Here is an 18,144-nt window from a genome sequence, read left to right on the forward strand (position 1 = left end):
AGCCAGTTTCAGTGACAGGAAATAGAGAGCAGAAAGTATAATAGCATTGACCCAGATCGGGGCATCCACCTTTAGGCTCCCCATTTCAGGGGTCACCCCATCTCTCAGAGCACCGTGTGGTCCTCCGTGTGGCACGAAGCGACTTCAATCTGCCAGGCTCTAGGGACTGGCACAGAGGTGAACAAGACCAATAGAGTCCCCGTCTTCATGGAGCATAATTTTAGCAGGGGAGATAAACAGGAAACATGTAGTGTTCCAATCAACGAGTTACGACTGAGATGACCAGTAGCAGGAGAAAGTGCCCAGCGTTGCCAGAGCTGACGGCGGGAGCCTGAGCTCCTGGGGAAGGGGCTCAGAGACGTGGTATTGACTTGCTCCTGGCGGGATGGGAGGACACACGGCGGGTGAACCAGGTGGAGGAACTGGGGACCCCGTGACACTGGACGGACTCGTGCAGAGGAGGAGCCTGTCAGCAGGGGCAGAGCTGGCCTGAAGCTTATTCAATTGGGAGGAAAGTCCTCTTGAAGAAAAATGTGAAGTTATGAAAGAAAACGTTAGGTAAAAGGCCTCTGTCCGGGCTTGACAGCGAGAGACCCTGAGGCTTCGGTTTCGTTAGCTTGATGGTAAAGCCACGTTTGTTTGGTGCTTTTCCCTCATTCCTGCCCTTGGAGAGCCCGCTTCTCTCGCCTGAGACATCCACGTGGCCCACATCCTCTTCGTCCTGTTCTCTCCTTGCTTGAGATGGGAAACAAAGCGCTTCTGTTCAACAGTCTTCTATTGAAGTCTCCTGGAAGTCTGGCTCTCTCCCTGCCCCCAGTAGTGTCCAAAAGAACACGGGAATTTCCTTTTTTGCCCAAGCCTTCCGTGAGTTTCTCCCCCGCCACAATCAAGGCAGGGAATGTTGGCTGGGGCGCTTTATTCTTCTGGAAGTTTGACACAGGAGTATGAATTTCCATAGGGCAGAATTACTCTGTCTGGTAGGTCTAGACTTTCCGCTGGCCAGCAAGTTCACCGGAGTGCGCACTGGCGTTCCGAGAGCCGCCTGGACGTACCCTGTGGGAGGGGAGCAAATCACCGGGAACCGTTTTCTGTGGTGGGGAAAAACCCAGACACGAGCAGTGACAGAGGAGAGGTTTAACAGTGAACGATTTACAACTAAAAAATGACAACAGGCTCTTCTCTCCAAAATCCAACAGTGATCAAAGCCGCTTAACAATAGTGAGCAGCGTCTGTCAGTCCGGAACACAGGGAACCTGCTGTCCGTAGATGAGACACGTACCAGAGCTGGAGAGCAGTCTGAGGGAGACATCGGCAAGCCTGCTTGTGGGCCGTAGGGGAAAGCCGTAACTCCTCCTGAAGTGCCGCTCCCGATTCCCCTGCCAACCCCCACGGGTAGGCCCGGCCCCGAACACAGCGCAGGCCCTCTGGACACACCGAGCGTTAGGCCCCAGCACTGGGTGGGGCTTTGGCCGTGGAGGCCCACTGTGGGTTAGAGGCTGCCTCCCCACCCCCGAGACACGGGAAAGGGTCCCTTCCGCCCCGGTGTGCTGCCCTCAGCCTAATGGCATCATTGCCTTTGACTTTTCTCTTTGAAACTAAGATGATAAAATCCCATCGCTCAGGCGGAACCCACGTCAAGTAGAGATTTTCTGCCTCCCCACTCCCCAAGACAGCGGACAGAAGACAATGACCCCGCTGTCGTCGAAGAATTCTTTACACGACCGGACTCTTACAAACTCACATCTGAGAGCGTTTAAAGATCTTCTCACAGGTGGAAAGGACACCTGCCATGTACCCGTGTTGAGGCAACCACCCGAAGAAGCATCTCAGCACACTGAGAAGTGAATCAGATAAGGAACGCGCTCCCCAGTCAAGGCCACCGCCCACTGGGCTTTCTTGGAGCCTGGCTTCGTGGGCAGGGAGGGGGAGGGCGTGGGTGCCGGTTCCCCGGGAAGAGTTCCCGCCCATCTAGCAGGACGTGGTTGGCTGGTGTGTACTCCTTTGCCGTTAAATCCTGTCCTTCCTGTTCTATCTCCCCCCAGACCGTCTTTGAAAGGAACTGCCGTTCAGAGGACTGTGCCACAGACCTGCAGCTTCGGGGTCAGCTGTTGCTCTCCAGGTAACTTGGGGCTCCTCCCACGACCTCACTCTGAGAGCTTCCAGAGCGTCTTGCCTCCAGGCCCAAAGCCGGAATGTGCCCATTTCCCCACCAAAGAGGGTCACTAGAGTTGGTGGGTGACAAGGGCGTCTTACAGCTTAAAAGAGTGTATGTTCTGCGAGCATTTTCACAATAGCTGTCATACGGATGGGATGATTCGCTTTTTGTTTTCTTTACAATTCCACATACCTCCCAATGTAGCCCATGTTTCTCATTCCTGGATCTGTGTGACATGGGGGGAAGGGAGGAGCTATTTTTTTATTTTTTTATTTTTATTAAAAAAATTTTTTTTTAACGTTGATTTATTTTTGAGACAGAGAGAGACAGAGCATGAACGGGGGAGGGGCAGAGAGAGACAGAGGGAGACACAGAATCTGAAACAGGCTCCAGGCTCTGAGCGGTCAGCACAAAGCCCGAAGCGGGGCTTGAACTCATGAACCGCGAGATCACGACCTGAGCCGAAGTCGGACGCTTAACCGACTGAGCCACCCAGGCGCCCCAAGGAGGAGCTATTTTTTGTTGACTCGTTGTGTGAGGTTGAACCAGAAGAAACTGCCAGTATTTAATTGGGACAGTTCCTGTAATTCAACTTACTGTTACATAAAGATTCTTTAAAAAAAAAAAAAACTCCCCCCCCCACTCCCGCCACCTGGCACTTAACAGTGGCATTTGCTTTAACAACAGGTAAAGGTTCTATGGAGGAAGGGGGTGAAGGAGAGGGGCAGGCTGTCCTGACTCAAGTAAACAGTCCGTATTGTTTCAGGCTTTCTTCCCACCATATGTGGGTCCCCAGGCAAGGGTAGACCACACAGAGGCCTTCTGTTTCCTCTTTGCCAACCTTTTATTTTAGATTTCTTGTACAACAAAGGTGCTGGTCCTGAGTCATCTGGCCACATTTCAGAGAATGGTGTCTTTTTGGGACAGTTTCTTCTGAAAGATTGTTTTAGCCTGGGGGCCAGAAAGTCTCTCCAGGTGTCTGTTACCATTTCTCACAAAGAGTCATCACTTGTGATAGTTATTCTCTAAAATGTCATACTATATCCCTTGTTTTTTTGTTTTTTGGGTTTGGTTTTGTTTTAATTTTCTTTAATGTTTATTCAGTTTTGAGAGAGAAAGAGAGAGAGAGAAAGAGAGAGAGACAGCACAAGCAGGAGAGTTGCAGAGAGAGGAGACAGAGAATCTGAAGCAGGCTCCAGGCTCTGAGCTGTCAGCACAGAGCCCAAGGTGGGGCCCAAATCCACGAACCATGAGATCATGACCTGAGCCAATGTCAGATGCTCAACCGACCAAGCCACCCAGGTGTCCCTGGGTTTTGTTTTTGTTTTTGACAGAGAAAGAAAGAGTGAGGGAGGGACAGAGAGAGAAAGGGAGAGAGAGAATCCCAAGCAGATTCCATACCCAGTGTGCAGCCCAACGTGGGGCTTGATCTCACCAGGCTGAGATCATGACCTGAGCCAAAATCAGAAGTCGCTTAACTAACTGAGCCACCCAGGTGCCTCTGTCCCGTATTTGTAACCATGAAAGTTACGTTTGGGTGAAATGTAAGAAATATCCCCTCTTGAACCTCAGTCCAACAGTGCCTCGTCTATCAGTGACGGCAATGGAATGCTTACTTATGTTGATAAATAATCTATTAGTCATCAAAGGAAAGTAACAGTAAGATTCTTTTGTTTGCATTTATTGGGCAGAAGATGATGTAACACCCTCCCCTCCCCCAACAATACTCCCCTAAACCACTTAAATGTTAATTCACATTACTTTTACTTAGGATAAGAATAGTGCATTAAAATGGCATGTGTTTTGCCAAGCTTAGAAGATTACTTCAAATGAATGAAATGGATACTGGAATTTTTTAACATTAAGAAGAATTTTCTGGAAAGAGAAACCAGTTCTACAGCAAGTTCATAAATTATCAGGCCATTACTCTTAGTTTAAATAGGTCTTCCAAAAAGTGTTTTAGGGAAAAAGTATCATGAAACAAAAATCTATGAATTTGTTTTGTCTTGAGGCAGACTGTAAATGTTGGAAATTTGTTTTGGATCAGAAAACCCTGAGCGGTGGGAAAATCTCACTTGCTCCAAGGTTAAATATTAGGTTACAGAAGTCCTGATGTTCTCGCTGCCCATTAATGGATATGGGCAAGTCTATCTCTGTTCAATTATACTTTTCATGTATTAAGATAAAAACCCAAAGCTTAGGGTCAATAAGACACCTTGTGCTTAAAACTGCCTCCACTGCCCCTCCCTGGCCCCTCAGGGGTGTTGATCAGAATGAGTTCTGCTCTGTGAGCCCATTAATTGATCATTTGAGAATGACGGGTATGATGGCCAGGACCCAGCCCCCCTGTGTATCAGCTAGCTACAGCCACAGGAGAATGCTGCGTAACCAAGTGTCTCCAAACTCAAGGGCTTAAAACAGCAATCATTTATTCTCATGGATCTTCAGGTAGGTGGAGGGTCAGATTCAGCTGGATCTTGACTGACTCGCCCGTGCATGTGGGGGTGAACAGAGGGCAGGTTGATCTCTGCTAGGCTCGGGTGATCCACTTTAGATCCACTCCATGTGTCTTTCATTGTCCTGCTGGAGCCAGTCGGCCACCCTGGGCATATTCTTCTCGTGGCAAGGTGACACTTCAGAGGGCAAGCAGAAACATGCAGTAACCCTAAGGCCTAGGCTCAGACCTGGTGTACTCTCACTTTAGCCTTATTCTGTTGGTCACAACAAGTCATATGGTCAACCCCAAAGTCAGGGGAAAGGAACATATTCTGTGCCCCTTTAGTGAGAGGAACTGCAAAGTCACACAGCAAAGGGCATAAGTATAGGGAGGGGTAAATTGGGACCCATGAGACAATCTGCTGTACCACCACATAAAGAAGAAGGCAGCTCTCCTGGGTGGCTCAGTCGGTTAAGCGTCCGACTTCAGCTTAAGTCGTGATCTTGAGGCTTGTGGCTTTGAGCCCCGCATCAGGGTCTGTGCTGACAGCTCAGGGCCTGGAGCCTGCTTCAGATTCTGAGTCTCTTTCTTATAATTCTGTCATCCTCAACTCAGATGTGTGACCTAGACTGGGTGGGGAGATTTTCTGAATCTCAGAAGCAGTGTCCTTGGATGAAAGGTCTAAGCCTCTCCTTAGGATGAGTTGTTTCCCGGGAGGCCCCCTGGTCTCTCAAAATAGCCTTTTGTCTGGATCCCCCATTAAACCTTCATTGTATCTTGGGCCCATAGCTGTCCCCAAAAGAGTCATCAGAGAAACATTAATTGGTAATTGGATAGGGAAAGATACAAAACCAAATGGTAGTTCCAATTACATTGCATTTCCCTGGACCTCCATGTAGAGCCAGGCACAAAGTGAGAGAAGGCACAGTCCATAAACTGATGGTGGAAGCCAAGGTCTGAATTTGGTTGACAAAGGCTTAGTTGCCAGAATCAGAAACCAGCTGCTCTGGTTATCATTTCTGCCCCAGGTGGGTTGCACACCCCTTCATTGTTCAAGTCAAGAACTGGGCTCCAAGCTGCAGAAATGAACAGTGTGTGTGCCCTGCTCTCCTGACTTGCACAGTGTGGGTTGGAGAGGACAGCTGGGTGATGGTGGCACCACCTGGTCAGTGCTCGAAGAGAGGCAGGTGGGTCATTGTAGGACCAGAGAACAGCTTCCAAGGGGAGGAACGAAGGGAGTGAGGAGGAAGATGCGGGCATCCTGGGCAGAGGGAAAATGTGAGCAGAGGCATGGCAGTGTGGAGGGCTGATTCCCATGAGATCTGCAGGTGTCTGGAGTGAAGGAGGGGGTCGGGAGAACACAGTGAGAGATGAGGCAAGACTGAGAGAGACTGACGTGGGATGGGTCATTTTGTCCTCTCTTCCACTCAGCAAAAGCTTGGGTTTTGAGTCAGCCATCCATCTCAGTTCTTAGTCCCTGGCACAGACCATGGTGTCTCCCCAACTATTTCAAAAGGGCAACTTGGACATGATTTTTGCATTTCATAGCGTCTCTAGAGCCTGGCTCTCGTGTTCGCTGTGACCCACTGTACTGAGAAGTTGAAGCCAAGTGGTAACCGAGAAAGATCCTTCCAATGACTGGGCGGAGGGTGCAGACAAGGTGTTGTGGCTGGAAGCAGCCAAGTACCCACCAGACTGAGGAGGCTTTGTCTGGAGAGGATGGAGGGAAAGACATCTGGGAATGATTGGGTCCCCCAGAGTGGCCGGGGATCAAGCCAGGAAATGCTATCTGTGACGGGGACTCATGATGTTTTTATTTTTCTCTCCGGAGAGCATGAATCCTGGCAGGCCTGTTGTCTCTTAAAGCAGTCAAACTCTTTAATTAGAGTTCACAGTCTTTAATGGTCTTGAGCCTATTTCCAAAACATGCCATTTCCAAAATGTCCTGGAATAGGGATGAAGCTGTTTAGATTGTTTCTATTAAACAGAACTGAAAACTCCGTTTGTAAAATGATGCAACTGTTTTGTTTTGTCTGTCTGAATACTTACAGTACCTAAGACTATATCACGTGTGATTAAGATAAAGAAAAAGAAATATAGACTATGGCAGTTGATCTATCTGTCTATCTAGATGCATCCCATAGGAGACCAGTGGAACATTTCAGTGCCTTCTGGCTTGCCAACTGGAATAGTGAAAGAACTCTTAAGGGAACTGAAGAGACACAGTAAAATATTTACGAAGTTAGAAGAACCATCTAGTGGCCACATTTAATGGTCCAATGTTTGTAGCCTTAGCAATGCTATTACCACAGTGGGGGTGGGGGGGTCAGGAGCATTTCCCAGAATCCTTGGCGGGGAGACCACTGCATCCATGAAAAATCAGGCTTCAAGAGGAGGATCGCTGCAGGCAGAGAGCTGTTTAGAACTTGAAACAAATTATTCTTCTCAAAAGTAGCAAAGTGGCCAGAATCATCCATGGCACGGCAGGTAATAGAAGTAAAGTCTTGTTTGATAAAGGGGAAGAGACCCCTGTTTCTGGAACACCTGCCGTGCACCAGATCCTCTAGAGAGTATTTGGTATACATTAAGCACACCGTAGTGTCTTACCAGCTGTGCAGCCTTGAGCAAGTTGCTTAACGTCTCTGCACCTGTGCCCTCATCTATGAAATGGGAGAAATAATAGCAATGCCTTAGCAAGTGATTTTAAGTGTTTAATGACTTAAAACATATTTAAGTACTTCCAGAAGTGCGTGGCATATAATAAGCACTGAGTAAATGAGAGTTAGCATTATTGTTTCATTTAGTCCTCTCCATGACACTGAGAAGTAAATAAATACTATTACACTCTTTTTTAGTGGGGAGGATACAGATGCTCAGGAAAGCTAGGTTACTGGCTCAAGTCATTGAGGCTGGGAATGTCTACCGTTTGCTGTTTGGGTCTGATACCACTGGCTCTGGACCAGAAGTACCATGGCTGGGGACCTTGGGGAGAGAGTCATCTGTGGGAGAAGTTCCATTCAGAAAGGAGGTGGAGGGGTTAAAGAAGCCATTTTCAAGATGGCTTCCATCTGTTCCCCGCTCATGCTTCCTCATGTGCTGTCGGACATGTGGAGCTCCGTTCAACAGCTCTTCTCCCTGGAGAGGTCCACTGCCCGTCCTGCTGGGTCAGTGGTGGTCTCTGCATTGAGTCACCCATCCTTAATCCACATAGGTTGGATTTTCCTCTCCTTGGCAGGCCTCGGATTTGACCATGAGCTTGTGGCTGTCACGTGAGCAGTTTCCTCAGTCATTATCATCATAACATCATCATCGTTGTTGTTGTTGTTATTTTATGAAAGAAGATGCTTGGAGGCTGGTCAGAAACACGGAAAACGTGTGCCCTTTGCCCGAATGTCAACCATGTGATTTACTGTTTCTTTTCTCTTCGCCGTCTGTCCCAGATCTGGGGGAGGTGGGGGGATGCAAAAGAAGTTTGTTAATTGGGAGCAGCTGGCTTTTGCAATGGCTGTTGCTGGAGTCTCTGGAAACAGGGATGGTTTTTTTTTTTCAAGGGTGTATTCTTGAAAGAAAAATGAAATGCTCCAATGAAGAGGAGTTTCTGAATGAGTCAAAGGACTGCTCATCTTTACTGCCCTCTCTCAGAATGAGTTTGCTTTTGCTCTGATGCGGGTTCCCTAATGGAGGGCAGCAGGCGTGTCTCCCACATTTCAGGAACACAGCAAGGCTGAATGGACATGTGGGTGGTCCTTTGGTGGGAGTTACCTAAGCAGAGGGTAGGATTTAGGCCCCTGGGAAGGTAATCAGCAGAGTCAGGCAAGCAAAGAGACATTCGCACACTGGAAGGGAGACTGAAAGGTGCAGTATCGATCCAGGGTAGATAGCTTCTACTCACCTGACAGGAGGTGACACAGTGCTAGTATATTCATTCATGTGACAAATAATAATAGAGCCCTCGCTGTGGATATGCCGGGCTTGGTGGAAACAAATAGGGAAGATTCACCGTATCACAGTGCAACACCAATGTACCAGTTACTTACTGCTGTGTAACAAACAGTGCCAAAACTTCATGCCTTGGAACAACTGCCATTTATTTATCTCCTGATTCTGTGGGTCGGCTCTTTAGGCTGGGCTCAGCCGTTTGGGCCTGGGGGTCTCCTGGGCTCCCTCATGGATCTGCAGCCAAGGTTAGATTGGCTAGTTGCCTCTGCTTGCAGTTGGCTTATTGTTGACTGGGGTTCCGCCATTGGCCTCCACAAGGTTTCTCATCCTCTAGCAGGCTAGCCCAGGCTTATTCTTACTGCGTGGCGGGGTCTGAAATCTAGAACAGCGACGCACAAAGACTCGTGAGGTCTAGTTTCGTGGCCACATTCTGTAGGCCAAAGCGAAGCCAAAGGGCCAACGGGATTTGAGGGATGGGGACATAAACTTGACTTCCTGATGGGAGGGGCTGCAATGTCACATGACAAAGGATATGAATAGAGGCCATCAGTCAGTTCGTCATACCCGGCTACCACTGTGGATAGTAGCTTCATCCTGCAAGGACATGCGGAGGAAAGGTGGAGAACGCTCACCCCACAGTCATTGCAGCAGAGGAGTGAAGGGACTGGGGTGTTTGACTCACAGTCATTGGTTGAGGGCTGCTCTCGGGTTGGGAGGGTAGGGACAGTTAATTCCCCGGCACTCCCAACCTGTGGCAGGCAGCAGCCTTGTCCGGCTCTAGAAAAAGACCCTTGGATACAAAGATGCAAACACTGGCAGCTGGAAGGCAGCAAGGGCATTTGGAACAGTCTGAGGGGGGCGGTAGGTGCGTGGCTTATGTCTGCTACACCCACTTTCTCAAAGAATCTCAGTTAATGAGTTTATTCTGGAATTTCTAGCAGGATGTGTTATACCACCTTTGACCCCCCAGGCTCCTTCCCTTCAACTTCCTGAGAATGCTTTCTTTCCATGTTTTGCCAAATGCCCAACATTTCTCCATTACTATGGTAACTTTCTTTCCTATTGCGTTTGTCTGTATTCTATTCCTTTGTCTCTTCTCTTGCAAACAGAAGCAAGTATTGCCCATATGTTGAAGAGCATTTGGTTTTAGAGCAAACCCAAGAGCCAGGCACAAGGATAGGAGCTATGTTCCCATTTTCCTGAGGACAACAGGAAAGACAGGTAAGGGTGTGTCCATGGCACATCCGAGTGGCAGAGGATAAGACCTCTGGCCCCTCCATCATCCTGGGAGGGACCTGAGTGGAACTGGACTAAGTGTTTCTTTGGAGCCCTGACTCCAGCCCAGTCTGGGGATGAGCACAGAGGATCACCCTGTGGCTCTGAGATGCCCTCCCCATTAAAGTGACTCAGGCAGGGCAGAAACAAGCCCAGCTCACAGGTCCTTCGTGGTTGGTGGCTTTCATGGACGTACTTGGAACCATAGGGTTTCGGGTGTAGAACAGGAAGCCGGTAGGAATTTGAGTCACTTACCTGAGGTCAAAAAGAAAGTTAAATGGCAGTGGCAGCCTCGCTTTCACGCCCACTGTGTCACAAACGCTAACCAAGTGGAAATGACTTGAGGAACTTCCTTCCTATCTCAGGGAGGACCTGATTTGTAGTTTCCTAAACGGCCTGCCGGCCTCAGCGTGAGGTTGCGGACAGTGGGTCACTGATTCTTTGAGAAGGTGAACTCAGGGTCACCGCCTGAGGAACTGACCATGTTCCCTTGTTAGGCAGATTGAAAACATGGAGGGGAGGTCACTTCGTGTTCAGCACAACCTACTCCCCTCCCCCCCCCCCCCCCAGCCCAAGAGCAGCAGAAATCTATCCCAACAAACACTAGATTTCAGGGACAGCCCTCCCCCAGCTGAGCACACATGGGGATTTTCCATCTGGATGCTGAGAGGTTGGGGAATCCAGAAAGGAGCTTACGGATCCTGCTGAAGGCAGGCTTGTGGGTGACCATGGCAACCACAGACGCTGCTGGGAAAGGGCTTGCACATAGCCCACCTCCCTCCTGAGCGACCTGGGGAGGCTGGGTCTACGTCACAGGTGTACCTAATAAAATTTTATTTGGTAGCATTTTCCTTGGCTTTCAAATACAGCCAACCGTCGGAGGTTTTATGTGGAAGCATCTTTCCCACAGGGTCCAAGTGATATGGCTGTTACTTTCCTTCTCCGTGGATATTTAAGCCACGAAAAGGAGCAGCGAAGAGAAGGTGGCAGCTAGATCCTTTGCTTCTCAAGCCAAGAGCAGACAGGGAGCCACCTGCTATTTCTGTGCTAGGACTTTTGCAGTGTGTCCTGCGACTGGGTCTGTGGTCTCTTGCCACAGGTAAATGTCCCCCCCCGCCCCCCGCACATACTTTTCTTGTTGCCTTGGTACACACACCCTTGGTAGCATCTTTCCCCAGTTTGTTCTGAGCCATCTGATGTGGCCCCTGGCAAATCAGAAATTGGCCTTGCTGCTCTCCACAGAGGAAGAACCACAGACAACTGCAGCTGAGGAGGGACCATCCTTTTGCTTTGTCCCCTGCGGCTACTGGCTCCTCCCCCAGAGCCAAAGGTGACAAGCTTGGGCGTCGCATGTCCTGCCCGGAAGTCGCGGATCCTTGCGTTTGCCCTGCGAAGGGAGATGCTGTGTCAAGGACTTCTGGATTCCGTGATCCTGCTCCTCTGACTCCATGCTGGGTGATCTTGACCCAAACGTGATGAGGCTGGCTGGCTGCTGTTGGGGCCACCCCCGGGTCCCTTTTACTGTGCAGCTGCCATAAGTGCTGGCTGCTAAGAGCTCCCAGCTGCCCCGCCTCTGGTCTGGAGAATGGCCCTTTCTCACAGCAGTCGCCCTGCCTGGGAGGTTATACCCACCCCGGGGCAGCTCTCAGCCAGTGATGGGCTCATTTGGGGTAAAAACAGCCAGCCTCCCCATCGCAAGTGCAGCTAATTCCCTGCTGTACCTTGTGCCCCATGTGAACCAGGCCAAGGCTAGTAGACCCGGCCCAAGACCATAGTCCTGCTCAGCTCCTTCCCCGTCTGTCCTCCTTCCATGGCCCCTTGGCCCTCAGGGCATCCCTTGATAGAACCGCCTGAATCCCCGGGAGAGACTGCTTCCAGAGAAACCCACCTGACAGGCTGTAGCACTCAGACCTCAGGTTTTATTTGTCCATTCTTAGATCTCTTTCTTTAAGACTGTGAGTTTCAGGAGGAAACTAAATCTAATGTATTTGTCAGGTATCAGTGGGGGAAATAGTTGCCAATGGACTTTTCACCTGCCCTCTCAGAATTGGAGAGGCTTTAGGGATTTTTAAAAACCAGGCCTGTGGAGTGACGTGTAGGAGGTCACTTCAGGGGGTGAGTGGGATTCTGTGTCTTTAGGATTACTTCTGGTTGCTTTGTCCCTGGGACTTGTTTATTTTTTTTATTTTTATTTTTATTTATTTTTATTTATTTTTTTTTTCAACGTTTATTTATTTTTTGGGACAGAGAGAGACAGAGCATGAACGGGGGAGGGGCAGAGAGAGAGGGAGACACAGAATCAGAAACAGGCTCCAGGCTCTGAGCCATCAGCCCAGAGCCCGACGCGGGGCTCGAACTCACGGACCGCGAGATCGTGACCTGGCTGAAGTCGGACGCTTAACCGACTGCGCCACCCAGGCGCCCCTGTTTTTTTTTTTTTTTAAAGAGGGTTATGCAGGGGCGCCTGGGTGGCGCAGTCAGTTGATCGTCCGACTTTGGCTCAGGTCATGATCTCGCAGTGTGTGAGTTCAAAGCCCCGCATCGGGCTCTGTGCTGATGGCTCAGAGCCTGGAGCCTGCTTTAAATTCTGTATCTCTCTCTCTCTCTCTCTGCCTCTCCTCCACTCACACTCTGTGTGTGTCTCTCAAAAGTAAATAAACATTTAAAAAATAATTTTTAAAGAAGGAGGACTGTGCAGACACAAGCGATAACAGGAGAGGGGTACCCCTGTGAGAAATGGCTTTCACTGCAAAATGTCCTGAGTGGTAGAAACGGAAAGCAGTTAGAGTCCTCAGTACATGAGGGAACACATGATACTCAGATGGAATAAATCAGCCTTCCTTGCCGGGAGCACTGGGCTCTTTTTTAGAATGTTTCCTGTGATAATGAAATTTGAACAAGACGTGAATGCCATTACTTCTGGAAACAGTTGTGTTTCTTCAAGAAGAAAACTGAAAGACAATTTTTAAAGTGTTTCCTTTTGTCCCCGCCCAGTGTGGAAAAACACAAACAATTTAAGCTTCTAAGCCAGGGAGAAGGTTCTCACTTGTGGACCTCCCCGCCAGCCTCCCCAGGTTCATTGTTAGTCCAGGGACAGTGGAATTGAGGTGAAAGAAATCCACAGCAGTTGCAAATATCTTATTGTCCGTCCTTCAAAAATGTCGTTCTTGTCTCTCCTCACTCCCCCATCATTGTGGCCTCTCCTTCCCATCATTAAACCAGCCTCCCCGCCCTCACCTGCCCACAGGACAGAGGCTCTAGCCTGGGTTCACATCCCCTTAGTGACCTGTGCATAGAGTCCGTGGGGTCTGTGAACTTGAAGAGGAAAACAATCAGATCTTTATTTTCACTAGCTCCAAGCTGAAATGCAGCATTTTATTCGATTATGAACATAGACCCCAAAGCATAGGAATACTAGCAGGACCTGTGACTGTCACACATAGAAATCACTGATGTTTTCCTATCAACTTACAATGTCGAAGATATTTCAAAATATCACTTACCGTCACCCCTGCTTCAAAGTTACGGTGGTTACTAGACCCACCGCCAAATCTTATTACTTAATGTTGTTAAAACAAAACAAAACAAAACACATATTGCTAAACCACACATCTTAAAATATAATTATCATATTTTTGTATGATTGGTTTCTTTGTAATCTGATTTTTCATTTTATGCATTTTTAAAACATTACTTTGATAAGGGGACCATTCATTTCAGTAGACCACCAAGAGCATCTGGTGCCATAAAAACCCCTGTTCAGAAGTTTTTCCTGATTACAGGAAAAGATACATACTAGAGAAGCAAATATTTTTGCCTTGCCCACTGGAGTAGAGAGATTTTTAGTGTAATACCCACAACGGGGACTTCATCAGAAAGCTATTGTCGTAAACATCCATTCCTTGTTCTTGGGTTATTAAAGGCACAGGTAACGTCCCGTCAGACCTTTGATGAGCTCAAGGAAACTGGTGCCTCAGGCCCACAGCAGAGAAACTGAGCTTGGGGTGAACGTGGCAGCTACATTGTGGACAGAGGGGCACATTCGTGGTTGTTGGACGTGCTGAATCTGCTATGTGTATTCTTGTTTCTAGCTTCAGGGAGATGCAGAGGACCCAGGTGGGCAGAGATGTTTTCTCCTTGTTCCTATGGCTGCTCACCTCACAGGAAGAACGGTTCCGAATCCAGGGAGGCTTGTAATGTCAACACGTTTTATTGTCTGTGACCATTTATGTCTCCCATTTGCTTCTTGGGCTCGAAGCAAGGAGAAATTACAGCCACGACAGACTTACTTGTCAAGGGACCACAGTGGCCCTGCTGACTTGGGTTCTCTTGAGTTATCTGGCCTGCCAGCTTCCGTGAAATATGCATTAGCTTCTTACATTCTGAGTATGTGGCGGTCAGGTTGAAGAAATGGCGTATGTGAGGTAGAGGGTGGCACCGTGCCATTGCCCGGTCGGGTCCCACTTCGCTGCCCGCCATCCTGTCTTATGACATCAGACCTCTGAGCAGCCTGCAGATTTGGGGAATTCCTTTGCGCCCTCCCCCCACCCACCCGAGTATTCTTTGTCCTTAATCCAGTTGTTACAGTGAGTCGACCTGATTTGTTCCAGATGTCCTAAGATTTAGTGATTCCAGAAACTACTAAAGTAAAGGCTGATGAGGATTTGAATTCCTCTGTGAGCTGAGAACTAGCAGTTCTTTTCACAGTTAGACAGATGGGGCCGGGGAGGGCGGACCCTCTGGCTTCTCATGTTTGCCTTCTTGGAGCAAGAACGACCATTAAAGCAAACGCTGATTCTACCGCTACCTGAGTTCTTAAATGAGCCAGATCTGGGGCCACATTGATGCTAGCAAAGTCAGTGAGGATATAGGCATGCTATTTTTTTTGTTTTAAATACTGCGTATTTATGTTCATTATCTGAATGCTGCTAGGGAAACCACTATTTTGGTTCACATCACGTTAGTATATGCTTTTTTCTCACTTTATGAGCATAAAACTGGCCCGGGTGGGTACATTTGAGGGAGACAGAGGTGTTTCTGGCTTCATATAAGTGGTTTTCAAACCAGAAACTCAGTCCCACGAATCATTTTGGTGACCCCCTGTGAACTTTAATTGACGTGCCTTCCCGAGGTGCCTCATGATCTCTCTCTGGAGCTAATAACCATATGGATCTGTTTTGCATGATTAGAAGGGATTTATAAAGCCTGGTGAGATGTGAGGCACGTCTCAAACTATATGGCGTGATAACCCATTTTTGGAGAAGTTTAAAACCTACATCCAACCATCCAGTGCATTCTTTTTAAGGATAGCATTATCGGGTTGAGGCAGCACTTGAGAGTATAAACAATATGACTGTTAAAGCTACTTAAAGTTACGGATTTAAAACAAAAGGAGAAATGAAGGTAGACGGTTGCCGTTTATATATTTTTGAAGTGTGTATGGAAGCAGACATGTGTCCAGACAGGCCCTGGTAGGGGTCTGGGACAAGCCGTGTGAGCACATCAGCCAAGGGAGTCAGCTGGAGCCTGTGGTGTGTGTCCAGGGGGACCAAAGGCAGGACAGCTGGAGGAGGGGCTGAGTGGTGGCAGGGGTAGGGCACGGACATCTGAGCAGCAGGCTGCTCCCAGATGTGGCGCTGAGTTTTAAAGCAAAATGCGTCATAGGCTGTGAAATGAGAGGGTCTTGAGCAAGCCGGCATGAGGAGCATCAAACGGGTTGGAGCAGGTGGTTCAGGTACGAGGCCGTAAACCACAGGAGGTGGCTGGAGGCCTGGGTTTCTGTGGGGCCAGCTCTGGGGTCACCACAGGATAAGACTAATAATCAGGCAGAGGTAACAACTCCTAGCATTCTAGAGTATATGAAAATGTAATGCAAGGTTAGATTTGATTTATTAGCCATATTTAGAATTGTGCCTTTTGGATACAATATACTTTTTGGATAGTTCTTGGTGATTTTTTGTTTTTTTATTTTTTTGCAAAAAATATTTTTACCCAGAGAAGCAGCTTTTTTTTTTTTTTTTTTTTTTTTTTTGGTGCTCTTGGTTAGGTAAAATAAATTCCTGAATATTTGCCTTCATAGCTAGAACCTTATAAATCCGGAAACTGTAGTGATTTTTCACGGCAGTGAAAATTGGTATTTGAATTCTAAATAACTTATCAATGAGATCTACAGGAAAACTAAGTAATAGGCAGTCACTGACTAAAGTAAGCCAGCAAGACAAAATGATTTCCTATCCCTGTAGGAAAGAGGAATTTCAGAGCTGATGCTGGAACATGGCATGAGGATTGAGTCCTTTGTAGTCCCTTGCTGTACTTCCGGATTTCCTTATCCGGAGTGCTGTCACATGAGAATGACCATCTCGGGGAAAGAATGGCTTCTCCAACTTACTACAGGCTGAGAGAGAGGGATCAAGAGTCTGAAAACATGGAGTCTAACACTCAGCGTGAACAGAATCTGATGAGGGCATTTATCCTGGCATCTTACCTGTAAAGGCTGGGCTTAGCAGCTTTCTTCTTTGGAGCCATAGAAATGTTGGGGTGTTGCGAATGCTGTTTGGTCAGATGGCTAATTTTCTATATAGAGGAGTTGCCCGTATCACAGAGGAGAGGCCTCAGGTCTGGCTCTTTGAATGCAAACGCTTGTGTTAACGAATTCAGGGGGGCTTCGGAATCACCCTCAGAAGCAGCAGTAGGCTTGGCTGTGACAGGTCTCAGCCCCTAAAGGTGAACAGAGGCTGAGGCATGAACACCGTAATGACATTCTGGGGCAAAATGCCGTGACCACCAGTATTGGGCCTTGGCAGAATCAGCGTCTGGCTCCCCAGGCTGGGAAGCTGAGGGAGGTCCCTTACAGAGCACACGCCTGCAGAAATGGGCTCAGAAACTTACGTTTGTTGTCGTCTAGACCTTCTCGGATTGATCGCGGGTCATTCTTTCCAAAGTGATTGCACTAGGTTAGCTCCGGAATATATACCCCTCAGATTTAGCAAGGGTGGTGTCCTTTTGTCTTACTTTAATGTGCACTGGTTTAGGGCAGGGGCAGTATTCAGAACAGTTAACAACCTTTAGAGAATCAGCGTGTTTACCCTTAAGAGCAGTTGCCAGTCACGGATGACTACTACGGTGCCCTTGCTCTAACCCACCGGCGGCCAGCCCGGGGAACGGGTGTGTTCATTCACCCATACCACATTGGGCAGGACTGAGGCCTGAGTGGGCTGGAGCCACAGTGGAGACTCAGGCACCTGAGATGGACCCTCGTAACAGTTGCTCCAGAAGGGAAGTGAGCAGGAGGTATTGGAAGGGGTGGGCTGGGGTTTCTCCAGGCCTTGTGTCCCTTCCAGACTTGCAGGGCAGAGAGGATCAACTGAGCCGATCTGCCAGCGACAGATCGCTGGGTCACGCTTCCACCCCTAAAGCTGGAGAAGACCCGCCCAGCAGGCCCTGCGTAACAGCTCTTGCAACCGCGTGTTGGCCTGCTCTGCCCGCCAGATAGCAGGCCGAGGCGCTGGGGACGGACCGTCCCCCCCAGCAGCAGCCTCTGACCAGTGGCTGACCGGAGTCACATGCAAATACCTCCCTCCCCTCGCAGTTGGGATCTTCTGAGGCGCACATTCTGTAAGTCCCCGGAAGCCCCGGCAAGATGAAGCTGCCGGTGCCCACAGAGGTGACGGACTTGATGTCACGCCCATTTTTGGTTGCCTGTCCCTGCACGTCTCAGTCCATCTTGTCCCTACCGGTGTTTTCGGGGACCACCTCAGGAATAAGTGACTCGTTCTCAGACTTGCGTCAGGGTCTGCTTCTGACAGAGTCAGGCTAAGACATTCCTGATTGCTGAGGTCCACGTGCTGGCTTCCTTTTCTCCCACCAAGTGACGCGTAACCAGGAAGGCTTACCTGCACAGTGGACAACGGTGGGCAGCCCACAAAATTAGTCTGTGGGGTAAAAAAAGCACACGTGGTGGAACGCTTTTTCTTTTTTGACATTTCATAATATTTATTAACAGCATTTTATAAGCAAGTGAATTTTAGAAGCTAAATATCATCAATTTTATTTTTTTAAGAATTTTATTTTTACCCGTGTACTTTATTTTCCCCAAACCTCTACTTGACAAGTAACATGAACAAATATGTACCACCGAAGATAAATCATAAACCAACCATACGGTTGAAAGTAAAATACATAGAATGTACTGAAAGTCTGGAACAGTCCTGACCAGTAGAGACAGAATGCAGGCCACCTATGCAATGTAGAATTTGCTGGCAGCCACACTGAAAAATTCAAGTGAAACAAATGCATGGAAAAAAATGTTATTTAACATATTTAAAAAATCATTTAAGCT

The 18,144-nt window shown here is 48.4% G+C and overlaps 1 protein-coding gene across 5 annotated transcripts in view; it reads left to right on the plus strand.

The window, feature by feature from the left end:
- The window catches only part of ITGA9 (integrin subunit alpha 9), a 368,133-nt gene that overhangs the window by 186,217 nt on the left and 163,772 nt on the right, over positions 1 to 18,144 (plus strand). For all 5 annotated transcript variants that reach the window (XR_007155622.1, XR_007155623.1, XM_047875114.1 and 2 more), the window contains exon 17: positions 2,043 to 2,119. Coding sequence is in view for 3 of the 5 variants with exons in the window: in XM_047875114.1 (XP_047731070.1) it covers positions 2,043 to 2,119 (77 nt within the window). In the remaining 2 variants the exon portion in view is untranslated. The remainder of the gene's footprint in view (positions 1 to 2,042; positions 2,120 to 18,144) is intronic.

This window comes from Prionailurus viverrinus, chromosome C2 (genome assembly GCF_022837055.1).
Source record: "Prionailurus viverrinus isolate Anna chromosome C2, UM_Priviv_1.0, whole genome shotgun sequence".
NCBI classification, from domain to species: Eukaryota; Metazoa; Chordata; class Mammalia; order Carnivora; family Felidae; genus Prionailurus; species Prionailurus viverrinus.